Source organism: Athalia rosae, chromosome 2 (assembly GCF_917208135.1).
Source record: "Athalia rosae chromosome 2, iyAthRosa1.1, whole genome shotgun sequence".
Taxonomy (NCBI): Eukaryota; Metazoa; Arthropoda; class Insecta; order Hymenoptera; family Athaliidae; genus Athalia; species Athalia rosae.
Window position 1 is genome coordinate 20,102,329 of NC_064027.1, and position 27,864 is coordinate 20,130,192.

The 27,864-nt window shown below is 41.4% G+C and overlaps 6 protein-coding genes and 1 long non-coding RNA gene across 7 annotated transcripts; 6 read left to right on the forward strand and 1 right to left on the reverse strand.

The window, feature by feature from the left end:
• The first annotated feature begins 3,245 nt into the window (after nt 1-3,245).
• Nucleotides 3,246-5,864, forward strand: LOC105683025 (sugar transporter ERD6-like 6). The gene is made up of 2 exons (XM_012395308.2): nt 3,246-3,424; nt 3,852-5,864. The coding sequence occupies exons 1-2, from the start codon at nt 3,298-3,300 to the stop codon at nt 5,231-5,233; spliced, it is 1,509 nt and encodes a 502-aa protein (XP_012250731.2). The 5' UTR covers nt 3,246-3,297; the 3' UTR covers nt 5,234-5,864.
• A 612-nt stretch (nt 5,865-6,476) lies between these two features.
• On the forward strand, nt 6,477-8,621 carry LOC125499801 (facilitated trehalose transporter Tret1-like). Its single transcript, XM_048649405.1, has 3 exons — nt 6,477-6,616; nt 6,686-6,948; nt 7,043-8,621. Exons 1-3 carry the CDS (start codon nt 6,538-6,540, stop codon nt 8,132-8,134), a joined length of 1,434 nt encoding a protein of 477 aa, XP_048505362.1. The 5' UTR covers nt 6,477-6,537; the 3' UTR covers nt 8,135-8,621.
• Nucleotides 8,622-10,379: 1,758 nt separating this feature from the next.
• On the forward strand, nt 10,380-12,318 carry LOC105689323 (facilitated trehalose transporter Tret1-like). The gene is made up of 3 exons (XM_012406238.3): nt 10,380-10,583; nt 10,659-10,921; nt 11,007-12,318. Exons 1-3 carry the CDS (start codon nt 10,505-10,507, stop codon nt 12,087-12,089), a joined length of 1,425 nt encoding a protein of 474 aa, XP_012261661.2. The 5' UTR covers nt 10,380-10,504; the 3' UTR covers nt 12,090-12,318.
• Nucleotides 12,319-16,614: 4,296 nt separating this feature from the next.
• LOC105683026 (myb-like protein AA) lies at nt 16,615-17,882 on the forward strand. The gene is made up of 2 exons (XM_048649459.1): nt 16,615-16,738; nt 16,825-17,882. Exons 1-2 carry the CDS (start codon nt 16,727-16,729, stop codon nt 17,785-17,787), a joined length of 975 nt encoding a protein of 324 aa, XP_048505416.1. The 5' UTR covers nt 16,615-16,726; the 3' UTR covers nt 17,788-17,882.
• Nucleotides 17,883-18,219: 337 nt separating this feature from the next.
• Nucleotides 18,220-19,277, reverse strand: LOC105683027 (pupal cuticle protein C1B-like). Its single transcript, XM_025746500.2, has 2 exons — nt 19,123-19,277; nt 18,220-19,012 (listed from the first exon to the last, which is right to left on the reverse strand). The coding sequence occupies exons 1-2, from the start codon at nt 19,132-19,134 to the stop codon at nt 18,347-18,349; spliced, it is 678 nt and encodes a 225-aa protein (XP_025602285.2). The 5' UTR covers nt 19,135-19,277; the 3' UTR covers nt 18,220-18,346.
• A 151-nt stretch (nt 19,278-19,428) lies between these two features.
• Nucleotides 19,429-20,884, forward strand: LOC125499812. The gene is made up of 2 exons (XR_007276802.1): nt 19,429-20,424; nt 20,543-20,884. It is a non-coding gene; the product is annotated as an uncharacterized LOC125499812 (long non-coding RNA).
• Nucleotides 20,885-24,016: 3,132 nt separating this feature from the next.
• LOC105689459 (UDP-glycosyltransferase UGT5-like) lies at nt 24,017-26,825 on the forward strand. The gene is made up of 7 exons (XM_012406481.3): nt 24,017-24,299; nt 24,373-24,615; nt 24,710-24,946; nt 25,012-25,404; nt 25,492-25,714; nt 25,802-26,021; nt 26,137-26,825. The coding sequence occupies exons 2-7, from the start codon at nt 24,379-24,381 to the stop codon at nt 26,423-26,425; spliced, it is 1,599 nt and encodes a 532-aa protein (XP_012261904.2). The 5' UTR covers nt 24,017-24,299; nt 24,373-24,378; the 3' UTR covers nt 26,426-26,825.
• The last annotated feature ends 1,039 nt before the right edge of the window (nt 26,826-27,864 follow it).

Consider the following 27,864-nt stretch of genomic DNA (forward strand, 5'->3'; position numbering starts at 1 on the left):
TTTTGGCTGCGACCGCGTCTTTTCGAGCAGGTTCAAATTGACGTGATCCGGCCCCGAGTCCGGCGCGCGGAAAAACACAACTTGCACCAAGTCGGTGGCTGCCATTGTCAGCAGGTGGATAACGCATGAATCTTTTCCTTGTTATTTTTCAAAGGGCATAGCCGGTTAAATATGGGAAATCTGCCCCCATGGCGTTTTTGACCCACACTTAGGGGATCGATGTGGCATCAAATAGGAAAAATTCACACCAATTTTTAGCCCTTTAACTCAAACGACGTTCGAGATTTTCAAAAAAACCTGTCTTTTTGATTTTAATTTTATTTTTATACTGAAATTCGGAGTTAATCGATGGTGATTTTTTTTTCTTATTCTTAGGAGTCTTAAACATGAAAATATCGTATGATCATGGTTTTTCAACGAAAAGTCGATTTTTAACGAAGAAAAGAAAATTCAAATCTTGTTTTTTTTAGGGTTTTTGAAATATGTCAATTATCAAAATGTGTCAGAACATGTATTTTACACCCCTCGACACTCAGGAATTTTTTCAGATTTTTTGAAGTGGTGGAACAATGTCGAAAAAATTAAAAACTGATTTTTTTCCTGAAATTCGTCCTTTTAACGCACTTGCATTTTTTTTTGCTTGAAAAAGTATGTAGAAAAAATGAGTTTTTAATCTTTAAAATTGGTGTGAATTTTTCCTATTTGATGCCACATCGATCCCCTAAGAGTGGGTCAAAAACGCCATGGGGGCAGATTTCCCATATTTAACCGGCTATGCCCTTTATGTTTTTCCTATTATAGGTATATCATATCTACGCGTACTATCAACACTCAAAGGTTGCGAGCAGAGCGACCTTCGACGCCCTGTCGCAACACTTTTGACCATGGTATTATCTATCTGGCCGTAAATTCGTGATAGAAACATCCTTGATAGTTTGAGTATGCTTATTGAAAATTTGATGGTCTTCCTTAATCTTTTACATTTTATCCACATGGATCGATTCATGTTGGCCAGTCGAATTAGGGTTAAAGTTCGACCCAGTCCGTCGGCAGATCGGTGTTTTCCGCGAAAACCCTCAACTGCAAAAATGGCATCTCACAAAAATTGAATCCGTCATGTGGTCGTTCGAAGCATGAGTGACGTATACGATGACATTCGTTCTCCGCGCGCGATGCAAGATTGATGACAATGCACTCGAGATCTCTCGAAATCCGAGGCGACAGGAATTGTCGGCATAAATAAAATAGTCTCGCATCTTGCGGTGTCTTACACAAATTTCCGGTACCTTCTCAGCTATATGTATATTGTGACGTTGCATTTTGCATGCTCGCGACAGGGTAGCGCAAACTCGCGAAAAACAAGGTCTGATGGGCGGGACATACTCTCGGTAAACTGTGACAGATTGAGGTAGCTAGAATCGGTGTGGTAATTTTTTAATTTTCCGATTCCCCCGCTCCCACCGCCTTATACCCGGTATTTCTTTAACTTGGCTTTTTTCTGTAGTTTATTCCTTTTATTTAATAACCTCCTATCGCTTTTTATTAAATTTTCCGTATTTCTTTATCCACTTTTCAAGGTAAGGCTTACTTCCTTTTTCGCAAAGCCACAAATGAACTCCCTACGGAGTTTCGGTAGTTATGTAATAGATCAGGGGTACGCGTTCCAAATGGCGTCGAACTTGGCGACGTCACTCATGGAGGCAATAGGAGAAATTAACTATGAAAAGTAGTGTCCGTCAATTTGATTGAAGGGCATCAACGAAGACCTGTTAAAAATAAGTAAAATCATTCGTTGAATCGATCGAAAGAAAAAATATGTGGGCATTGAAACTAGGATTATAACAATTGACTGTAAGCTCGCAAATCTAAGTTTTGGTTTCTGATCAAATCTGGAACCACAAATTATGAAATATCTGTCAATGAGATAAATCTCATCACAAGTTAACGGTACGGTTTGCTCTTGATTAGTTGAAATTTGCCTTTTCCCGTCTTTACATCGGTTCACTTTTGAGATTGAGTTCTTACCCATTTTGCGATGAAATGCAACTCTGGACTTTCTTCGTAACTCGGTCGTTGCACCTGCGGCAGATTGACATCGTTCCTCTTTCGTTATGCGACGGTAATATGCTCACGTTGAGCCTAACTGATATATATGCAGTTACTTTGAATCTTTTTTTACTATTACCAAAGCACTCGAATCACGCGGTTTGATTTCATTGCATATCGTTCTTCACGCTGATAGATGTGGATGTGGTCGGAACTGCATAGCATTGCGCCCATCACTCTTGGACGAAGAATGAAAGCGGACATCGAATCGAAGACGCGTAGACCGGGGCATCTGCTCAATTGTTGGCGATGAAATCTACGCAGGCGTGTGTTGCAAGGACCGTGTCTTCGGGGTTGTATAACGATAAAAGGCAACAATCCTTCGTTACGTCGCGGGCGAATGATTTTGATATTCTTCGGTCTCAATGACAGATGGCAGGCGTATCACGGGACCCGACTTATAGTATCAGACTTTTTTAAGACTCACGCTATGTCACATGTATCGAAAGGAATTAGCGGCAGAGAGGGACGCGAAATGTGTTACTTTTATATATTTTAGACCGGGTCCAATAAATTTGTCACGTCAAAATAACGTCACCGATGACTGTTTTATCTCACATCCCGACCAGAAGTGCGCACTTATTAATAACGCTATCGCCGACTCGTTTATATAAATAAATCATCCGCCAAATATACTTAGTCGAGTTTTTACGCAAGCTTTTCTATTTCTGTCACCTTAAAAAATCATTTTTCGCTTCCTTTTTATTTCTTATCTCCTTTCCTTTAAGCCTTTACGTGCACGGTATTAAGGGATAGAGAAAAATGGCGTGACAAATCGCACTACGACATGAGTTCGAACAGCCACCTATGCTCATGAATGAATAGATAATCACCTATGAGGAGTACATTGTCTTTGAATTTTCAACATGTATACGTTTTTTCATTTTTATCTTTGTTATTATTCCAGATGAGTAAATATAATTTGCATTTAACGGGGCGTATTTCGGGCGTCTTTTGGGCGTATTTCTCTCTCCTAGGAATGTGGAAATGTTAGGGTTTATTTTTAAAACAAAATAGTGATTTAACTTAAGGTTTTCATCACACTTGGTAATAAATCGTGTTAGATTGCTTGACTACATAGAACTTGAATCCTTATCAGTTTTGCATATTCCTACATATATATATAAAAAGGGGCACCTACCACATTACCCTTGTATTCTCTGACAGTCAAAAAACCGCATTAGTTGCCTCATGTTCAGAGTTACATCAGAGAAATTCAAATCAATCGAAACATTCAAGATGACGAAAGATAGCGAAAAAGGGAAATACGCGGCCCCCGAGGGTTCAGCTACGGTCGAATACGCAGCAGCTCTCGTCTGTAAGTAATCTAGTGAGATGAGTCCGCGGTCAACTGATCAGAACTGACTCACTTACTCATTAGTAAAATGAGGTGGTCAGCTTTTCAAAATCTCATCGGATTTGGGTCAAACGAAATCCTGTGGGCTAAACGAACTTCAAATGATTCGTTTGGATGAATTTTCCAAATATTGTTGAAAGGGAACCGATCATATTGAAAGTGAAATATTCTCTTCAAGATATCGTTCGACAAACAGTCCATCGCACGTATACTTAACGGGAATCTAAAACCAGATCAAGATGACTTTCTCAATCTCGATAAACTCAATCTTAGTGAAACTTTAACTTCTGATTCCCCTGCTGATGATGATAATTTCCCTCGCTAAAACAGTAAATCAAAGAATAATCACTCAAGGGAAGCGTCTCAACAAATTTTACTGGGTTTTCAGGTTCCATGCTTATGTTTTGCGCTGGGAGTGTTATCGGATTCAGTTCACCGGCACTTTCCGTCCTGACTGGCCCAGACAGCCCAATGACCTTGACCGATTCAGATGTTTCCGCCGTCGCCTCTTGGATGCCCATAGGTCACATGGTTGCCCCTTCGATGACCCTTTTCCTGGTCAACACACTCGGAAGAAAGAAGAGTTTACTGGCAGTTGGAATACCAGCCGTGCTCAGTTGGGGTCTCGTCGCAATCGCTGATAACGTCACCGTTCTATGCATCGGTAGATTTTTAGGCGGTATATCATTCGGACTCGGTGTAACGGTGACCCCGATGTACCTGGCTGAAATAGTGTCCACTAAGTTGAGGGGTGCATTGGGGGTGTTCGGCAGCACTTCGTTGAACATCGGAGTTTTCATCATGTGCGTTACGCTGTCATATTCCGGCATAGCCATATGTTCTTGGTTATTGATGAGCATCGCAGTAGCCTCGACCGTCGGAGTACTTTTTCTACCCGAGTCTCCGTACTTCCTAGCTATGGTCGGTAGATTCGAAGAAGCCGAAGGAGTACTCGAGTTACTGAGGGGGCTGACCGATGTCTCGGAAGAGATGCTGATAGTCAAAGAAACTGTCAGAAAACAGGGAGCTAAAGTGGCGGAGGAGTTGAAGGAAAATGAAGAGAAACTGGCGGGCGAACAGGAGGAACCTCGACACGGCGCATTCGCGGCATTGAAGAATCTCTTCGTAATAAAGGGGAATCGGCGTGGACTGTTGATCAACACTTTTCTCATATTGATCGTACAATGGGGCGGATACGGGGTCTTCGGAGTCTACGGATCCTTAATATTCAGAGACATGAAGACACCGATGCAAGAAAAAGTCGCCACCACGGTGATCGCCATCATTGGACTGGTATTCAACGTCTTGGCGAGCTTCCTGATAGAGAAGCTTGGCCGTAGGTTTCTCATGGTGATATCAGGGATATCGAGCGGCATCTGCACTTTGATAGTCGCCCTCTACTTCTACCTGGCGGAATACATGAATGTCGACGTTTCCGGCTATTCGAACGTTGCCGTTGTTGTATCGTTCTTGTTCGTAGCCGTGGTCAGTATCGGAGTAATGCCCGTCCAGTTGGTCGTACTTTCTGAAACGATAGCACCAGAAATGAAAGGTTGGGTTGGTCTGATCCTCGGAGTCGGCGGTGGTTTCACCTCAACTGTTATCTCGCAGATGTATATCACGGTAGCTGTAACTTGGGGCTTCGGTCACTGCGTACCCTTCTTCGGATTCGTTATTATAAACTGCCTGTGTACCAGCGTATTGGTGAAGTGCATGCCGGAGACTAAAGGGAAGTCATTTGCGCAGATACAAAAGGAACTGAACGCCTGAAATTTTGAAATTGTCGAACGTCATATCATTATGGCGCGAAAGATTGCTCAAAAAAAAAATTCTGATCGCTTAGGGATTCAGATTTCGATTCGATTCATTTTTCATATTGACAAGGAAAAGTGTCGAGATAAAACCACGTTGAGCGTGCGATTCTTTCATGTTCAGATACCGAATTCATGGTATTGATTCTCGAGAATGATTTTCAGAGAATGAGATACAAAAGGTAGCGAGACTTCGAATGAGCATCTCGAGGGTCCGATACGAAGATAGAAGTTGAAGTAATACTGCCATTGTTGAACTTCGTTTTGTCCACGTGATCGCTGTACGATCGATTTGTCGCCAAATAGAGGCACATCGAATCATCGTCCAACTCTACGAGTCAATTGGTTCTAAAACCGGAAGTATTCGATTTATGAATAAAATTTGTTACTTGAGAAATAATACACATGACTTACCGACCTTAGGTGCGTCGGTGAAGAAATTTACCAAACAATTTCTGATGCGTAATAACACAGAATTGATTAATGTTAAATGACTGTGAAAAATATAAATTATATTTAACAAAATAAAAGTAATATTTTATAAATGACAAATGTGAAATAAATTTTCATTTATACCTCACAAACTGTGTTAAGATAATTTTTCCTCGACAAGATCTAGTTATTTTCTATTATTGCACAATAGTTGTAATACCGCATTGCTGAAATGAAACAGTCAATCTTCACATGCGATGCTACCTGTAACTGCAAGTCAATGATACAGTTTCGTAAATTAAATATTTTTACTCAAATTCGACTCGATGTTTTTGTTGTTTTGATTTTCGTCGTGTTTTTTACACCAATACGAGTGACTTCAATTTCGATTAGAGAGCTTTGTTTACTTTGGATTCCGTATGCACCGCCATTTATAGTAACAAACACAAAAATCCATTGAAAAGACCTCGATCCCCACCCTACAGTCAATCAACTTAGACTTTAGCTAGCTGAAAGTGGGAAAATGAGAAATCAAAGGAGCTGGTGAATGCAATTCCGTGACGTATCTGATATGATGAATGACTTCATTCAATTTTACACGTGCCGGTGCATTCCCGATATCAAGCAGAAAACATCTGTTGCCGGCATCGAGTCATAAATTAATCGACGATGCATATTATCCAAACTGGAAATAATTGCAAGCGTTATCGGTAGAACCTGTATCTTTTTAGTTCGAAATATTCTTGGTTATAAATATAACGGTTCGTATGCAGAAATAGACAGTTCATCAAAGAGTTTCCAAAGAAGAGGAGTCATTTCTTCCTAAACATAATGGCGAAAGATTCTGAAAAAGGGAAATATTCCTCTCCTGAGGGGTCCCGCACTTGGCAATATTTCGCCGCCGCGACGTGTGAGTATCTCGAAACTTCTGGAGTATCTCGATATTTGAAGGTATATCTTTCACCTTATTCCTCCATAGGTGCTATCGGAAATTTCAATGTCGGTACGCACGTGGGCTGGAACGCACCAACTCTCATGGAACTCATTAGTCCAAATTCAAGGATTCCCATAACTATGCAAGAAATCTCATCTTTGGCTGCGAGCTTGTCGATCGGAATGATGTTGGCTCCGTTGTTCAGCGTTTTCACAGTCGATAGTATCGGCAGAAGAAAAACAATACTTTTGTGCGGACTCCCTGCAACCATAAGCTGGATGTGCTTAGCCGTCGCTACAAAGGCTATCGTGAGTCGACATTACCTCGATTTCGATCGTTGTTCAATTTTTTTTTTTAATTTTCGATAACTAGAAACTGAAGAATGAAATTTCTTTGCGACAGGTTCTGATAGTGGCGAGAGTGATCGCCGGGATTTCGATGGGTATGGCGATGTACACGTTTTCAATTTATCAAGGTGAAGTTCTCTCGGTGACATTACGAGGTGCCTTGGGACCGATCAATTCACTCGCTTATTACGCTGGAATATTTTGTGTTTCCATACTATCACCGTCGATCGGAATTCAGAGAATGGCCGCGACTTGTTGCGTATCGGCTCTGGTTCTCACAATAGCGATTTGGTTCGTTCCCGAATCACCGTATTTCTTCATAATGCTTCAAAGGGTTGACGAGGCTGAACGAGCCCTCGAAAAGCTACTGGGAAAAATTGACGTCAAGGATGAACTTGAATTGATCGTGATTACTATTGAGGAAAAGGGAAGATCCATTTTGAAATCTTCACTTCCGGAGAAAAGCTGCGAAACCGAGCCGAACTCGTTGAAGAAGCTCTTCACTATACGCGGGAACGTCAAGTCGTTCCTCATTAGCCTGAATCTGGCGCTTCTGTCGCACTTTTGCGGTTTATCGTCGATTGTTTCCTACGGCCCCGTTATATTCAAAGCCATGGGCGTTCAACTGGATCCTTACCGGATATCAACGATATTCGCTCTACTCCAGCTGATAACTTCGTTGGTACCGATATTCGTTGTCGAAAAATTCGGCCGCAGAGTCCTCCTGTTCACCTCGGCGAGTTTGATGAGTATCTTCCTGCTGATAATAGCGACCTTTTTCTACCTGATGGAGTACACGAATTTCAATGTCAAGGAATACCAGATCGTCCCACTCTGCACGATAGCTATGTTCACCATGGCGGTGAATTTGGGCATTGCACCGATACCCGGGATCATAAACAGCGAAATATTCGCACCCGACATCAAGGCGCTTTCCACTTGTATCCTGAGTATCTTGGGCGGACTGATGGGTGCCGTGTGCGCCAAATTCTATCTGCTGCTGGCCACTACTTGGGGACTCGGACATTGCGTACCGTTCTACATTTACGCGCTCATCACTTTGTCCACTACAGCGATGCTCTCCAAAATGCTCCCGGAGACGAGAGGAAAGACTTTGTTGGAAATTCAGAGGGAACTTAACTCGTGATTCAATGAATTTCATAAGGTGCCCAGTGAAATATCACACCGTGAGATAGCGAAAGACTGCAGCAAACGTCATTGTACGAAGGACACGATTCGAAAAACTATCGTTGACCGTAACGTCGATGATACAGTGCCGTGCAAATATTCGGACACAGAATTAAAATATCGAATTTACCGAACTCGAAAACTTCACTGCGAAAGTGCGTACGCTACACCAATTTTTTTTTGTTTCCCGATTCTACTTTTTTTTTTTTGACGTTGATTGAAAGCCTATCGAACGGCGTCGAATAAAAGTGCTCATTAGGAAGCAGGAAAACCTTGTTTCGAATAGAAACTTATACACGTGTGTTTTCATAAGTGTTCGAGTTCGTGATAATTGGGGTTTTTTATTCGTACGATAACGTTTTCTAATCTAAGAGAATAACATGTACCTATAATTAATTTACCTACAATGTATAACTATTTAAATAATCAATCAATCGTCCAACGAATCGTTGAAATCTTTATATTGAATCGGAATTAAATTTCAGGTCACCTTTCCAATTACCCATTGTCATCTCAAAGGTGATCCCATCGAAAGAATATACATGTATATACCGCCGTTGGAAGTCGAAGGCGTTCCGAGATCGCATCGCCATCTTAGTTGTACGTGAGCACTGGATCGCACCGTTTGTGCCGAAAATTTTAGAAGCTCTTCACGAGCCCCGCTTTACCCCGCCGCGATTAAAATGGGTAACTGTTGAGAGTTGGACGAGGTATAAGAGTGAGCGGCTGCGGAACAGGGATGTGGGTAGTTTCGAGTGCCCCGTGGTACGCGGGAGCTAGTTAACCCATAACTCGACGAAACGTGACGCCGTAAAACAGAACGCTTAAGCGTTTCTACGGGCCCGCGCTACTTTTATCGCTCGGAAGCTCGCTGCAATTTCACCGTTGTTCCTTCCTTTTCCCCTCCCTTTTTACGTTATACCTTGAAGTTGAAACGCGTTTCTTGCAGTGCTTCCAGGACTTGGAATATGTCGGCCTATTTATTACCTCCTCTTTCTCCTCCAGAGTCCGCGGCCCCTGCAGTGGGAAAAATAATGATTCGAAAAAAAAAAAGAATCAACGAAATAGGAGCTTCATGTAGGTGAAAACTGTTGAGAATTTTTATTTTCAAGTATACCTGCGTAGGTGTATATCGTACACACACTTATTAGGGTCAGCCGAAAATACCGACCTATCGAATGTATGGTTTTAGTAGGGCTTATTTAATGAGAAAAAAAAAATTCTCATTGGAAATATTTTTATTTCAATTTTAAGAGGCTTGAAAGATCAGCGACCATTTGAAATTTTCCATTTGGCTATCACGTGAAAAATCTTTTTTTTTCGAAGAAAAATTTTCCTGCTTTTTTCGACTTCAACAGTTCATATAAGTACACGAATTTTTGACTTTGAAAAGTCAACTCTGCGGGGTCATTTTTCAGTGGAAATGAAAATTTTTTTTTCTTCAGAAAATAGGTCCCCGTAAGAGCGTAGATTCGATAGGTTAGTATTTTCGGCTCACCCCGATACGTATACAATAAGAAAGGGGGTATAAAAGTTTTGGAAGAATGTAGTTGGGTGGCCCGTGACTCGATCACAAGTTTAACAGCGGTTGAGAAACGGCATTCGGTCTTACTGCAGAAATTGCTATTGGCAGAACCATTAGAAGCTGGAATTAGTTTTGCGATCCTAGATATCGCGGGAGAAGTACTTACGACCAGGACCTACCTCTGCAACCCCCAACCTTTCCTCCACCCCCTTACGACACGGACCACTTATCTTACTTTATATCGCGGATTAATCCCCTGCCCAATCTCGACCGCAGCCCCTTTTGCCGGTACGACCCCAACTTTGCGGTCACCTTTGTTCGAAACCTTCGACCACCCGGCGTTCCGCTCACCACCCCATTTATACCGTACCTATATACCCTCTCGACGGAAAACCAACGACCTGGTGAAAAAAAAACAAAAAGTACGCGAGTACTACATTTTAGGGGTGAGGAAATTCCCTTTTTGTTTTTTTTTTTTTTTTTTCTTCTTCGTTCGAAAACCCGACGAAATCACAAATTAATCAATGGGATAAACACGTCTCATCGCCGGTCTCAGACTGAGTAATAAATTCACACGGAACATGTAATACCTATTTACTTCGTAGCCAACGTCTCATTACCTCTTATCTCACTATCGTGCATATTCGTAAAAAAATTTTATCATAAAGCGTCGCTGCCGGCTTTGATGGAACTCAGTATTTCCTCGCGGAGATCCAAAAGCAGTTTAGGTTCAATTTTTTTTTTATGTAGTGCGAGTAGTGCCTTTGTACATTGTATAGGAGAGAAACATCTTCGAACAAAAAAATGTCAGAAGATTCGGAAAGGGGGAAATATTCATCTCCGGGAGGATCGAAAACTTGGGAATACTTCACCGCCGCGACGTGTCGGTATATCTTCTTATATACGTGAAAAGCTAATCGTAGGATTCTCTTTTGTGAAATATTTGATTTTCCAACAGGCGCCAGCGGTGTATTTTTAATCGGTCTTTCGGTGGGATGGAGTGCACCGTCCCTCGTGGAACTCATAGCTCCGAATTCAACGATTCCGTTGACCGTAGATGAAGCGACGTCCGTAACCGCGGCAATGCCGCTCGGAACTATAATTGCCCCATTTTTATGCGTATTCATCGTCGACAGATTCGGAAGAAAGAAAACCATGCTGACCTGTATAATACCGTTGGCGATAAGTTGGCTACTCACAATTTTGGCTAAAGAAGCGATCGTGAGTCTCCGTGATTACTCAGGAGATAATCGTTGACAATCGGCTACCAAATATGCACGTGATATATATATATATTTCTGACTAGGTTCTCATCGTGGCGAGACTGAGCGCTGGATTTGCGATGGGGATGATGACGTGTCTGTTTCCGATCTATCAAGGTGAAATAATGTCGACCGAGTTACGCGGTTCCCTCGGTGCTGCGGGATTCGTTCTGCTGTACGTCGGGCTACTTTTCATATACGTGGTGGCGCCTCGCGTCGGTGTTCGGGTAATGGCTGGTATAGGATTCGCATTCTCTTTAGCAACCACGGCAGCAGCTTTTGTCTTACCGGAATCCCCCTACTGGCTCATAATGGTAGGTAGACTCGGTCAGGCGGAAGCCACCCTAGAAAAACTCAGGGGGAAATCAGACGTGTCGAACGAATTGGAATTGATAAAACTCACGATCAAAGAAAAGGGAAAGTCTATATTGCCGGAAGACCAGGAGGTAGACGGCAAACAAAATGCGTTCAAAAAATTATTCACCATACGTGGTAACCTGAAGGCTTTCGGGCTATCGGTGGTGCTGGTATGGATGTTGCACGTGTGCGGGCTCGGATCGGTGTTAATTTACGGACCGCTTATATTCAAAGCCATAGGATCCGAGATCAGCCCTATGTCGGCGACGGTGATATTCGGTGTTTTGCAAATAATGAGTTCTGCCGCGGCTATATTCGTTGTCGATCGACTCGGACGTAGACCACTTTTGATAACATCCGGAATAGTGTCCAGCATATTTCTAGCCATACTAAGCGCCTGGTTCTACTTCGACGAACACACCGACGTCAACGTAAAACCCTTTGCTATTGTTCCCCTCTGTTGTGTATTCGCGTTCGTGATGGCCCTAAATTTTGGAGTGCTGCTCGTGCCCGGTATTCTGCTATCGGAAATTTTTTCGACCGACGTCAAGGCACTCGCAAACAGTATCAATACCATATACACCGGATTGGTTTCAGCGGTGGTCGCGAAGGCCTATCTACTCGTAGCGGTTAGTTGGGGTTACGGGCACAGCGCGCCATTTTTGTTATTCGCCGTTTCAAATTTCATATGCTCACTGGTGTTCCTCAAATGGCTACCGGAGACTAAGGGAAAGACTTTGTTGGAAATTCAGAGAGAGCTTAACGCCTGACCGAATCACGAGCGAAGAAAATTGGATGAAAATCGACTTATTCATTTGTTTTTTTTTCAACCGTTTCACACGTACTCGTGATAAGCCCGAACCGACGATGCAATTCGGTTTGAGTGATAAGGAAATTGTGTGCTTTCAGACAGTTGCTAACTACTTGTAAGAATATAATAAATTACTTGTGGATTACTGTACGAACGAAATAAAATAGTTCCCTTTTTTTCTTACTCCAGATAGCGACAAGTTCATAATTAATTATGTAACCGGAAGATTAAATGATAAAGTATAACATGTGTTCGAGATAAAAATGGAAGATAAACGAATACGAGATCAAAAGAATTCTGAAGATGCATAGAATTTTTTTTTAAGTTTGGTCTTCGCTGAATAATTTCACTGCAATATCTGCAATGTCGTCTTCTGTTCGTGAAAAAAGACACTGCGAGGAGGACGATTGCGGTGATTGATTTTCACGATCGCGGAATCTCGGGAGCATAATTCAAAATCCGACGAAATTAACGAAAGCTTTATTCTCTCATAGTTTTCAGGACGAAAAAGTTCGATGCGATCTGATTCGCGCGCTCGGTTTCGATTCAAATTTTTGAATTGGCCAATTATTACTTGTATTTGTTCTTTTCTGAACGTTTTTTTCGCAACACCCCGTGTAGGTGTGACGGTAACGTTATAGCTCTGGCGTGTTTTTAGTCGGTAAGAAATGATAATAGTACACCGTGTACGCGGAGCGGAGGGCAAGAGGCAGTTGAATGTGGCGATGTTCTCGGTGCTCTTGGAGATATTTATGCCCATGGATGGCGTGATCGTAGAGCATAGAGCACAGAGACTACTGACCACAACCGACGTGCCGCAGCTGTAACCACATTTTGGTGCTAAGTATAAGCTGGAGGTACTATAAAACCACCGGTATAACTCACAGGATTACCATCGGATTGAGTAATTTGACTCTAATTGCACGCAGCCGATTCCCTCGCCTTCCAGGTTCTGCCCCCATTCAATTGTTCTCCATATTTATAGCCGGAAGAACCTTCCCGGAGTAGAGAAGTTGGCTGTGAGTATTAAAATCACACCGCAGAATCAACTCGAAGAGAGATTAAGAGTTGCTCGAAATAATTCACGAGTTTCAGGCAAATAAAATATATGAAATACACCCGCTGACTTTCAATATTATATCGCAAATGAAATTCTTGGAAAAGAATTTCACCTCTAATTTATAAATCGTGTATTTCACGGATCCTTTTATTCCCGAACGACCTTTCCAACACAGGTTACGCATATAATTATAATTTGGAAAACAATGTTCAAACATCCAGGAATCGGAGTGGAGGGTCGGCTAGAGAGTCCTCTGGGGTGTTATAATTTGCGATTGAACTGACCTATAAATCGAATGAAATTTACCTCCTCCGTACGTTATAACACCTATTCGAGGAAAGGGGGGGGGGGGGGGGGGGGGGTTCGGATAGGTCGAATTCAGTATGTAGGTTGGAGCAAGAGATGGATAAATTCGATTAAGCCGCAAGTTTCGTTGGCAACTAACGTTAAACTAAGACAATTACGACTAATTCCAATTTGTCACCAAGTAACCTGTGAGTGAGCTGCTGCTGCCGCTGCTGCTGCCGCTGCCGCCGCTGCTGCTGGTTTCTACACTGCAGAGGCCGAACTTTCTGCGGGTTAAGAATACGTGGAGTTAAACTGAACAAACTAGGTCAATTCTATAGAAGTTTGGCAACCGCCAAGAGAGACCAAAGGATCTATATCTCCGCGTCTCGACCATATCTTTATATCTGTTCGAACCGAATATACCTATATATGGATAACTAGTGGAAATCTACCCTTTGTTATCGCTTCGAATACCAGACAAATTTCAACGGCCGGATTTCTCTCATTGTAATATTTTGTACGATCTCAATCAGGGTGATAAATCGAAAATACTATATCGTACTGGCCGATCGAAAAATCTCCAACTACGGTATAAAACACAAAAATTTTCTTTTCCGTCGAAGAAACGCTCTTCGTTCGACTGCAAAGATCGCTACAGTTTCGCGTTCCAACTCCACCGAACGAACCGCCATAAAATTCGCAGTTGAAATAATAATCGATCAACTTATGAATTCGGTTCGGAGTCTTATCATTTCCTGAGAGATATCGCCACCGATCAAACTGGAACGTTACGTCCTCTCCGCGGATCGAACGAAAGCGAATTTTCTGCAAATTCAGCCCATCTCAAAAAATCTTACTCAAAAACGTACGCTGTAGAGACTTTCCGCTACTCAACTTTGCCAACAGTTATCTACAAGTTCTTTTTATCATTATTATTATTCTTGTGATTTTCGAATATATTCCGAGATTAATATTATCCTCACTAAAGAGCTAACCGTCGTATCTTTTGCCTTAGACGCCTGTACATCATATTGACAGCGATTTTTTGCGCCAAAAAAAAAAACCAGGTCAATCACCTGGACCAACTTATGTACCTTCCATACAGTGAAATATCGTTGTACCTTTTACCTAACCCGAGAACGATCCGTCCAACGTATTATCAATGTTTCACTTCCGCGTTACTTTGATCAGAGCAAAAGAAATAAGAAGAAAAAATTGAGGCTGCTGAATAGGAGACCAATGTCGTGTCGTTAATATGTATAACGTTACGATTATTGTCACTTTCATACGTATATTCAGTTACATTTCTTCTTTTTTCTTTAACTATTTCTACCTATGGACCTCAGCCATTTCTTAAGCAATACGATATCGTATTTCATCGTCAGAAATTGTCAAATCTATACTGTATTGGATGTCTAGTAATAATAGAAATCATAATAACGTTTAGCAATATATTTTATAACCGTCGTTTCAAAAAAAAGTTTTTTTTTTTTTAAAAGTCGACGATTACGTCGTAACGAGAGAAAGAAGCCGAAAATCTTCCGGCGATCTCTTCAAAGCTGTATATAGCCTAATAAGTTGAGCGACAAAAGTTCACAACATTAGTTTTAAAGTCAAAGCTTTAAACTTGAAAACTCAATTTTTCTCATTGCAATCCGTTAATTTCCGACGGAGTTATACCAATTCGAAAATCGGTCTTTTTGGTAGAAAAATTGGAGCGATCCCACAATTTTTGTACATAGTGTACACGCATCGTTGGTTAAGAAATATATTCATATACTTTATATACATATGTATGTATATGTATATTAGGGTGTTTCAAAAAAAAAAAATTTTTTTTTTTCTTGATGGTGTCGAAAAGTTGAAAGTACATTTAAAAACAAGAATTTTTACCCCCATTAGAGCCCTTAATATTGATGTTAGGGTTTTCCTCAATCCATTTGTAGTTTTCCCATTTGATTAACACAGGCAAATTTTTTTTTTTATTTTTGAATTTCAATTACTTCGGAATGGCTTGTTTCCGCAACATCTCAGTGAGAGGTTTTATAGGAAATTTCACGCTCTACAAAAAATGTCAAAAGGTCAAAGTTCCTTTGATGAACCGTCTAAAAGATATCTGCGATCAAAAATTTCAAATATTTTCCAATAAAATTGCGAAAAAAAATCATACTTTACATTTATATCGTTTTTTGTTATAAAGATTTGATTGTTTAATGAAATCTATTAGTATTTGGTAGAAAATAAAATAAATTTGTTATAAAAGAGACCCAAAAATCATTTGTTTGATATTTTTAACTTTTATATTTATGTATTTGTCCTTTTTGTGAATTACGTATGGAGTAAATGAGCAAAAAGAAAGTTTAAAATCTCAGATTAACAGAATTTAATTGATTATACAAAAGATAACAACATAAATATAAAGTATGATTTTTTTTCGCAATTTTATTGGAAAATATTTGACATTTTTGATTGATGTTACTTTTGATCGCAGATATCTTTGAAACGGTTGATCAGAGGAACTTTGACCTTCAGACGTTTTTGTGTAGAGCGTGAAATTTTCTATAAAACTTCTCACTGAAATGTTGCGGAAACAAGCCATTCCGAAGTAATTGAAATTCAAAAATGAAAAAAAAATTTCCTGTGATAATTAAATGGAAAAACTACAAATGGATTGAGGCAAACCTTAACATCAATATTAAGGGCTCTAATGGGGGTCAAAATTCTTATTTTTAAATATACTTTCAACTTTTCGACACCATCGAGAAAAAAAAAAAATTTTTTTTTTTTCGAAACACCCTAATGTATATGTGTGTGATTCTGTAATTGAACGAAACCAAATATCGGATTGTAAAATATTGATTATCGATCATGAAGTTTGATATTCCCCAAACGTATTTTTAGACGATCTAAAATCTATAAGGTCGTGCGAAATCGGATCGTCCGAACCGAGGAGAGGCGGATACGATATATATTCGCTCATAATATCCATATAATGTAACCGAAGTAATCGAACCTCGAATTCGAGTCCCTCGGGGAAAGAGGGAAAGATCGGACGATCCCGAATAAACCGATCGATTCCCCGCCGCCCCCACTTCGCCGTGAGGTTATCCTATAACAATCGTAACGATCGTGCAATGAAATTTTGACGAGCAATCTCCACCTATAAAAGACGAATCACGTCCGAATTGAACCACATTCGCAGAGAATTTAGAACGCTTCAATTTGTACGCACGTTAGACAATAGCGATATGGCTTTCAAGGTACGCATTATTAAATCGATATTATTCTCACCGCCTCGACCGCCGCGAACCGAATCTTTTCAACGCTGTCTTCCTCTTTCTTTCAGTTCGTGGTCTTCGCCTGCGCCCTAGCCCTTGTTAACGGGTCGTACATCAACTCTATGGGTCACCATTACGGTTCGTCATCGGGTCAATACGGGTCGCAGGATCCAGTGCGTTACTCTTCAAACTCCGCTTCCGGTTCCCAGGGAGTCTCGACTCCTCCGGACAGCATCATCAGACCGCACGGCGGTTCCTTGCTCCAACAACAACAGCAAAAGCAACAGCCGCAACAACAGCAGCAACATCAACAGCATCATCAACAACAACAACAACAACAACAACAACAACAACAACAACAGGGTCAATTGACCTCGTCCCAACAGAACAAGGGTGTAATAAGCGCGATAAGTTCGAATCAGTTCTCCGCCAACCAAGGAAAGTCGGAAGTCGGTCAATTCACGAGTCCAGCAACGTTCGTCAGCAACGGGTACAACGGCGCTACCGGTATCAACGAGCAGCAACAACATCAGCAACAGCAGCAACATCAGCAACAAATTGCCTTCGGATCGACTCTGACACCTCAGAACAACTACAACCATCAGGTGAACGGTTACGAAAATTCGGCGTCTCCCTCTCCCTACGATCAGTCGACTCCGGTTTACGGGCATGCGGCTGCAGTGGCTGCAGTCAATCAAGCCATTTACGGTCAATCCGGCGATCAACAGATCTACGGACAATCTTCCGGACCCTCTTCGCTATATCCCCAACCGTCCGCTCAGACGATTTTTGGACACTCGACCAACTCGGCACAACTGAATGGACACAATTCTGGAACACCGCAGCATCAGTTCGGTTCGTACCACCGCGAAACCCAAGGATACCTGAATCACGGCGGTAACTCGGGGTATTCTCAACCCTCGGGATCTCCCGCAGGAAACCAGGGACTCATCGGAGTATCCTACTTACCCGCTGTCGCCGTTTCTCACATGAGTTATTCCAGCCCGGTGGGTGTTTCGTACGCGTGGTAAAAAGAAAAAATAAAAAAAACAAAATGAAAAACAAAAAAAAGAAGAAGATGATAAATGAATAAATTACAGAGACTCGGTTGGTAAGGATCAAGAGAGATGTTCCTTTGTTTTTACTCGCCTCTCTGTGGCTAAGCAGTTATTCACACGGCAAATGGACGCTGCTCGATTTGTCGAAAGATTCTATTCATCTTTCTTGCATTTATGTCAATTTTCGTTTGGTTTTTATTTTTCTCAAAATATCTCAACTCAAATTACGTGGAGTTGAAAGGTGAACGTTTTATCGGATGATTTCCTCTATTTTGTCACACGATTAACAAATATTCAAGAAATGATAATAAAAAAAAAAAAAACAAAGTGATACGAACTGAGAATTTTTCCTCGAGGAAGCCGACATTAACGAAACAGGAGGCAACGCGAGAACAATAATCGCAATTGATTTTTTCATCATTTATTTATTACATCGCAGGAATTCAGAGGTCTAATTCATAAAAATTCTCAAATGTATTCCCGATCATCAGTCCAAGGATCAGAATCTCTTCAAATCCTTTCTTATCTTTAATTACCACGCGTAATTGACATGGTCGTTGACGTTGCTGTACGTCAAATGAGCGACCGTGTTAGCCGGCGAGTACGCAACACCGACGAGCGATTGATGTTGGTGTCCAGCGGGTGCAGCGGGTGATGCAGCGTAAGAAACGTGAGCAGGGGCAGCAGCTACGGCGTGGTGGTGTTGGGCGTATTGTAGAAGGGGAGCGGGTTGAGCGTGATGATATTGGGGTTGTGCGTACGCGACGTGAGCCGGTTGCGGTGCGTAAATTTGTTGATGAACCGCGACCGGGGCTGCGTGAGCGTAATGGACTCCAGCCAGTGGCGCACTCTTAGCGATCACCGGACCAGGGGCGGAGGTGTAAACGGGAGAATTCTGGTATTGATGAACCGGAGCCGGGGCATGAGCGTAATGCTGAACTTGGTGCGGCGAGGAGTACTGCTGATACAATTGGGGGGCTGGAGCGTAGTGGGCGAGGGGAGCCGGACTGGCGTAGACCGCAGGGTTTGACACGCGGATGTCAGATTTGCTCGAACTCGAATACGGAGTGTCGATCGTCTTGGACTGCGTCGATACCTGTGCCAAATTTCCCAGACTTCTGTAGGTGTTGTCCGACGTCGACGTCAACGTTAGTCCGGCATTCGCCGCCGCGACGAAACACGTAGCCAGGAGGAAGAACTGAGGGAGAAATTTATCGTATCGATTATGATGGGCCCGAAATCGAAACGGAGTTTTTTGTTTTTTTTTATCGTTCGATTTTCTTCACCAAGTTCCGGTCGCTCGCTTACCTTGAGTGCCATAGCTGCTCGATCAAATACGTTCGGAAGTGAAAGAATTGGAGAGAATTGATCGACTGGTGATCTAGAACCTCGAACTCTGAGCTTTTATAGGCAAGCTTTCTTCCACTACCTACGCTCTGTGATACTAGTTATTATCCCCCTCTCGGTTATCGAGATCATCGAACGTACGATTGAGGATGACGAATATCAAAATGAAATTTTTCCAATGGTACACAGCTTACGTTTTTTACGGTATATACCGATATGCCGTTCGTTTGATGGATTGAGAACATAAAAAAAATAATAACTTTCTAAATTCTAATTACTTGATGTGTTACACATATCATAGCGATAACATAACATTCGTACGTGGTATACACGCGGATGCTAGGAAAGAGCGAAAGAGAAGAAAAAGTCTGAATGTAAATTTATGTAGTTTGAATCTAGTAAATGCTTGTAATCGGTATTGAGACAATAGCACCGGGGGAAGTTAATTAATTTATGTAATCTTTACTTTCATCTGTTCGTATTTGGCACACGTGGACCAAAGCCGAACCAGCAGCTACGAACCACGCCTTAGATGCCTCGGGTGACGCGGGTAATCAAAGGCTCTTGAAATCTGCTCTTGGCGGTTTTTGGGTATACCTACTTTTTCTTCGTTACTTCGCGGACGCCCAAGAATATTGAAGGTAGAGTGTTTCGCCGATAAGATCGTTGAAATCTCTTTAAACGATTTCGTAGTTCGATCATCACGAAGAATGTCTCACATTCCTGAATCGTTCGGAGAAATTGGTCCGGTTGTGTACGTATGTACAAACATGAATAAGTACCCCCGTATTTCTTTGACAAACGTGGTCCCGCTGAGGAGACAAGTGAAAGTAAAAAATTTCAGTCACTGTATCAGCTGCTGATCCGTAATACCTGAACCGCGCCCATCTCCTCAGGATGTGTTACACAGTCTTCATTATTAAGAAACGAAAGTTGTATCATGAAATAATTGCTCGGATCAGTCTAGACTACTTGAACGGTATAACTGTTTTTTTACATCGCGTTTCACTCGCACAACTTGATAAACGAAAAAAAATGAACGATGATAATTCTCCAACAATTATCTCCTCTTATTCGTTCTCCCGATCACTCGTCATGATCGTCGTTGAAAAATCGGTCACAGTTACGGAATTCACATGCTTGCAGTTAGTGCCGGTGTCTCTGTTGCCCCTTCAATTTAGTCTGTGAATATAGCTCGAAATCGGTGAATATCTGTGAAAATTCGTAGCCGCAAAATTTACTTCGACCTCGTTGAGACTCGAGGTAAGAATTTTTTTACTATTGGCAATAACCCACTCATAAAAAAAAAAAAAAAAAATACGATGGTCAAAGAGATTATGGAAAGTGAACAAACCCTTGAAGGTCAGTTTTTTTTTTTCAGAGCAGCGAAAATGTGTTATCCATGCATCGTGTATAATTTTGCTGAAGGATCGGACAAAACATTATGTCAGATGAGCCTGAAGTAATTTTATCTCATCTCGTTAACACCGGTTAACACGAATTTCGGGACTGGGTTCTCAATATCAAATTCTGATCCCTTCCATACCCAACTAATAAGAGAAAAAATCGAAACGCCATTTCGGTATTCGAGGAACATCACCTGTTTTCTCTAACGTTTATTGCACATAACAGTTCAAGAACTGATTCACTTTTATGAAGAAATAATATAATTCTTAATAAACTATGAATGTAAGAAAATTGATAAACGAATTCCAAATATGAATTATCTTTCTTGCCCCTTCTATGTTCGTACGAACTTTCGCGGATCAAACCCCAGACGTAATCTCCCATTATGCTCTCATTACACTGCCCCGGATAACGTCGTTCAAAATGTATCGCATCTTGGTGAAAACGTTTTTTTTTTTTTTGCTTTTACCAATGGGCGCCCATGTTACGCTATCAACCAAAAACTCGAAGACGTCTTTATTAAGGTACAAAAGACAAAAGCAAACCTTATAAGTGACAAAGGAAAATTTAAGTCATCGTGCAATGCGTGTAGTAGAATTCATCAGTTTACGAAGAAACTCAACAAAAAAAAAAAAATTTTTTGTTGACTCGTGCAATCAGTCAGCGATTGTGGGACGGCCGAACCTTTGCATCTTCAACTATTGGACGCTTTTGTTTTTTAGGTCAAAATAATGCAGTAGAAGAAATTTTAATCGGGATTTCTTGAATAATGTGGCCTTGTTTTTTCCGATTTTCGGTCTAAGAATTAAAATACCGGATGGCGTTAATTTTGTCAAAACTACGAAAATTCTCAAACTACGAAATGGGAGGTATACCTTGAGTTCAACTACAATATCTAATTTTCAAACCAACTGAAAAGGTAAGTATCTGCGCGAAAATTTGTACACAGAAAAAATATTTGCGTCTCATAATTGTATCCGACGCATATCTATGACGTCGGAAAGTTGTTATCCAGCATACGCGGTATACGGCACGCAAATGTATTGGATATACATTTCTGACAATCAATATTCGCCGAATATAGGTAAATACCTATGTAAATACTGAACAATTTTTCGATAATCCACAAAAATCACATCCACTTTTTTATCGGCAATTTACACATACATCAATTGGCGTGATTTCATTTCGTGCCAGCGAACAGCCGTTAAAAATAGTACCATTTAGTTTGATATTTTGAAATTAAAAAAATTACAGTTCAGAAATGTTGAATACGCATCGATAACACATGGACATTTTGAATGTGTGTACGCTAAGTATATATATCAACAACTTGTACGGAGACCGAATGAACAAATCGCATGTGTACATAACGTCTGCATTAATTATATGAAATAAATTCATTCGTCTCGTATTGATAAGGAATGCAAGTCTCGTCGCAGGTAAGATTAATCAGCAATTAAGATATTTGCGAATTTGAGACCACGGACGATGATACCAGTGTGACGATTATTTATTTATAAAATATGTTACGAGACGTGGGTCACTACGGAACTCATATCTACGAAAATATCAAGAAATTGTTGTAGGGGAAACCGGGGCAAGTTGGAGGCTGGGGCAAGATGACGAATTAATTGTTTTTAGAATATTTTGACAGATAGCGCCGGGTAAGTTATCAAAAAGTGTTAAACACTCTTCTACGCAATAATATTTGCGATGTAACTAGCGTGGCAAGGTCATCCGGCTTTTTTACGGAGGCATTGTGGTTTCAGACGTGTGCGAAGTAACATTTGGAGCTCAAGAAAATAGTTGTACACAACTACAGATAAGCAAGATCGGACTTGTGAATTAATACTTTATTTCTATACGCATATAGATCCTAGAGATCATAGAACCTCCGAATTTTCACCAATGTACTTTTTGTGGGGTTCTTTTTTTGCAAATAGTAGCAAATGGGGCAAGATGGTGGGGGCAAGTTGACGGATCGTCCTTATCGAGATCTTTGCATGTTGTTTAGTTAATTGATATTTAGGCTACATACGATTGTGCAGCTCATTGAATAATTCGATAAATAATTAAATGAATAAATTTATTCACGATTCAATGTTGGCATGTTCTAATGTCGAAGGAGCAGCTCATTGTCAGTTCGTTTGCGACCAGTGTTAATTATCACTATATGTATATCTAAGCTAAACTACATAAACTATGCGTATTTGTATTTTCATATCTTTTATGGATTTAAATAAACTGAAGTATATTTTGACGAAAAAAGTATTTTTTTAGGCCCATTAAACCAAAATCTAATATTCGTCAACTTGCCCCGATAGGTTCGCCATCTTGCCTCGTGGTCGGGGCAAGTTGACGAATTTGCAGAATTTCGGAAAAATGGAAATTACGTAGTTTGTGAATGACCGAATTCAATGTCAATTTTTTTTTTAATAGCTAACATCTCATACTTTTGAAAAATACCAAAAGATTTTGAAATTCGCTTACAATCGATTAAAAAACCGCACTTGAAGCTTAACGTCTCCAACTTGCCCCGGTCTCCCCTACTTCATTACGATTACGAACATGTGATAATCTCAATGTCCTCTCTTTTTATAGAACTTACAATCTATCTTGTCGGTAGCTGACAAAACAGAAACGTCATAAATCAATATTCCCGTGGTAGGTCAAGGTTTTCGATATCGGCCGTAAATAAGAAGGCCGATGTTAACATACCGACACTAAGATTGGCTCTTATTGTCAATCACGAACGTTTCGCATGAGTTAAATTACACATACTACATACAATAGGTATACAATAGGTATACAGAGGTTGAATTTCTCTAACGAATAAAACGGAGCCGCGAGTAATGCAAGCATGCAGCATGGATAATATCTATGCACGTAGGAATCTACCATAGAGCGCCGTTTCGTCCACTGCAGCACCCCTGTAAACTTTCGTCGTCGATCGAGGGTTGGTAACCAACCGTTGGAGCTTATTCACGATTTAGGACATTCGATTCGATGTCAAATGAATTGATTATTTACCGACTCGAAACATTGTCGCGGTCGTTGAGATAAATGAGAAAAATGCTATGTTCTCGCGTAATGGAGTATGCATCGTCGACTCAAGCCGTCCTTTTTATATTTCTCAGTGGGTCAAAGAGTAGAATTTATACCACGGGGCAATTGCGAATAACCGCTCAGATTATGACGATATATACTAGCTCGGATGCTAGTCACCGACTTTTTATCCCTTAAAACGCATAGAGCTGGAGAATTGGAACTAGAATCCGATGCGACACTTTATCGCAACAACAAGTCAATTTTCTCATACCGCTATCGCCGTTATCTCTGTCAATTCGACACAAAAAAAAAAGGCTACACGCATTCGAATTTTTTTATTTGTCGGGGCAAAGTGTAGGAAATGAAAACTTCGCCGTTGTTCTTTGCCTTTTACCACCGCGTTTTGTGTGCGTAGATGTCTGTCCCGTAGTTATAAATCATAGAGTTGCAACGGAGCACTCTACTCGACACTGTTCTATAATTATGAAATATCTTCTCGGACGTAATAGCGTGAAGTAGGTACTTCAAAGTTCATTCCGAAGGGGACATTCGAATGACGCGTAAATCCAACTAATGTTACGCAATGTGGTATCGGTACCTGTTATCACCACGGTAAATTGCCCCGTGATCATTCAATCGCCGTCGGCCGACCAGAACGGGTCCAACCTTTCGTAAGCTGCGTGAGTTGAAATTTTTCAATGTTACAATAATTTTTCCGCAATTTCGCATCATTACTCGCGCGCTTTATTACAGAACGGGATGGCGTCGAGCGCATTGCTGATTCTCGGAGCAGTTGGACTCCTGGGATTTTCAGCGCCGTTGGTATCGTCGCTCAACATACTTGGTATCGCGCCTCTACCTTCAAAGTCGCATCATTTGTGGCATACGGAATTGATGAAAGGATTGGCCAGGAAAGGTCATCAAATATATTCGGTCGGCATTGAACCAACGGAATTCGGAGACAGCGTCGTCCGAGAAAATCAAACTAGGTCAATCGTGAGTTACTCGATAGTTTTTTCCGTTAGAGTTACTCTTGGTTTTTTTTTTCTGGCCTTCAACTTGCGCTCGAAACGATCTCGCATTCTTTCAGGTCCTAGAAGACATGATATCTTGTCTGAACAAAGACGGTAATTTCGACCCTATTTCATGGCGTAAACTGAGTCCGATGCAAACTACCGTTGAGTTGTATTCCGTTTGTAACATCCTTTGCGATTACGCAACGAAAACCAATGGCGGCAAAGAGGCTCTGGAACTAGTCAGAAATACAAAGATAGACGTCATCGTGATGGATATCACTATGGGACAGTGTTTCTACGGGCTTCGGGAGGTATATTCAACGGATTTAGGTCACTCAATTTTTCAACAATTTTTACTGAAGTTTTGCACTTTCAGGAAGCCCTTGGTAATCCACCACTCGTTGGATTTACGCCATTCGGCTCTCCGGGTTGGGTGAAGGATATAGTAGGTGGTAGCAACTGGCCGGCGTTCAAAGGTTACGAAAATTATCAGAAGGCGCCTCCTTTTAATCTGTGGGAAAGGACGTGGAATTTGATTTATTATCAAGTGGACGACTTCTGTAGAAAATTTTATTATCTACCGAGGGAGAAAGAAGTCGCCGAGGCGTATATCGGCAGAAAATTGGAGAAATCCTTGGAAGACATAGAGAGAGAAATGACCACGCTGTTAACGAATACCCACGCGAGTTTCGATGCGGGAACGTTTTTACCGCCGAACGTCATCGAAATCGGTGGACTTCATGTCAAAGATACAAAACCACTGCCGCAGGTTAGCGTCCGATAATCGTAATTCTCGATCAATCCAATATACACGGTTAAATGTCGAAGAATTTAGATACCTCTTTGTCTAGAATAGGATATCAAAAAGTTCATCGACGAAGCCGAACACGGAGTGGTCGTATTGTCGCTAGGAACTAACGTCCAGAGCAGTACGTTGGGAACGGAGAAATTACAGGCGATTGTTTCCGCATTAGGACAATTGAAGGAAAGAGTAGTGTGGAAATTCGAAACGGATACTTTGCCTAATCTACCTAAGAATGTCATGATAAAAAAATGGCTTCCCCAAAGTGACATATTGGGTAAGTACGATATCGATCTAACGCTACGCAAAATCACAGCTCTCCGACCCGTATTTCTCACGTGATATCGCGATGACTCCGCTACAGCTCATCCAAAAATACGAGCTCTCTGGTCTCACGGCGGCCTTCTGAGTACTCAGGAGGCTGTTTGGCGTGGAATTCCCGTGATAGCAATGCCATTCTTCATGGACCAGTACCGCAACATCGACATGTTGGTCAGCAAAGGAGTCGGATTGCGCCTTGATTACGATTCGCTATCGACCGAAACCGTCCTGAAGACTCTTAAACAAATCCTCACCGATCCTGGGTAAAAAATGACGATGAACGAAACAAAACAAACGGAAAAAAAAAACAACGAAAAAACCACATCGCGATTCGTTGCACATCTCAGGATCTAATAGTAAGTTGAACGTCTCTTTCAGTATTACGACCAGGATGAAGAAGCTCTCAGCGGCGTACAGAGACAGGCCCATGTCTCCGATCGACACAGCGATTTGGTACATCGAACACGCCGTTCGGCATCCCGATGGTCCGTTGAGTTCCCCGGGCAGAAATATGAGCTGGGTACAGTTCCACCTCGTCGACGTCTACGCGGTACTGGGACTTGTTTTTCTCCTGGTCGCCTGGATTTTGAAACTACTTCTGAAAACGGTGTACAACCTCGTCTTCCGGCGCGGAAACAAAGTAGAACCTAAACTGAAGCGGAAGTGATCGAAGACATTCTCGTCGTGGTATGCTGCTCGGCCACTTCGTGGCAAGAAAGTAACGCTTTTTAGATGATCATCACCACCTTCGGCCGGGCATTCGCTATCTTTCGTGGTTACAGGAATATTCCTCGTGTCAATACGCTAGGAAGCGATGTTTTTATTGGACAATACTTTAGAAAACTGTTCCACCCGCTACGACGTTCCAGTGTTGGCCGTTCGTCGATTCGAGCTAGCCGACTGTAGGTTCTCGTTCAACATGAATATGGGAATCGATTCACTGTTCGTTTCATGAAACTGTACGTTCAATGAAATTATTGTCAAAGTTCAAAATTCAGTGCACTCACGGATGTATCGAAAAATTTTCTTTTTTTTTTCTCAAATGAGAGATAAAACACCGAACTGTACATCGATGACGTACGTTATGCTCTCGATCAAATTTTATTCGACCTCTCGCGATGCCGTAGAAAAAAATTTGATTCTCTCGCTCCGGATCCCTGCACCTTATCATTTCTTATTTCTACATACGTCCGTTCGTCTGAGTTGCTTTTTAAAATCGGGCGAGTATCGCTGTGCGGATCTCCGATAATTTCCCTCACCCTCCATCTCAATATCCGTTGAGGTACCCCGGGCATCATCGAACGTCGAAGATTTTCAACAGATTTTCTGATTGTTCGAGGCTTTCACCTTACCCCAAAGTTTGGGTCTATACAATCGCGCTTATTCCATATCCAATGTTCAACCCATCGATAACAATTGTGTTTCCCCGTTCAATCCTCACGGTCGCCGATTCGATACTCGGTGATTTGAAATTTCATTATTTTTATCTTGCAATTTTTATCTATTGAAATTTATTCTCCGAATTACCGATAAAAATATTATCAGGCCATTCCAAGATTCGATCTGCCAGTCATTGTTTGATGTGGGATCAATGCGTAGCAATTCTTTTTCTTCCGCTGTTCATTAGCGGCGGCGCTTTTACGAATTCACATCTGAGGTGAGAGCAGGATAAACAGTCGGTAGATCCGTTGATAGGCGTTACGATTTTTACACGATTCGCCCATTACACCGTCGAATCTAGCACCGCCGGTACAGTGTTGTTCGCAGTCGCGAGTTAAATTTCGCGCACCTTCCGTCACTTTTCCATTGCATAAATTTCATTCCGTTGCCGTTCAACGAGACCATATCTATGACGAGACGTCATTGTTGTAAAAGACGACACGCGGTTTCCACTTTCACAGCTCTCTATATTCAAACTCTTTATAATCGTATCTCTCTTATCGCACGATCGCAGTTATCCCTCGTAATAACCCTTTCATTCCCTGTCGATGATTTTCTCAAAGTCCGAGCCAAACATAGTCGATGCGAAACCGTCTACCGTCCCGTCCCGTAACATGATATAAATGCAAAAAATAGATACGTATGTAATTATGTATACAAAATAGA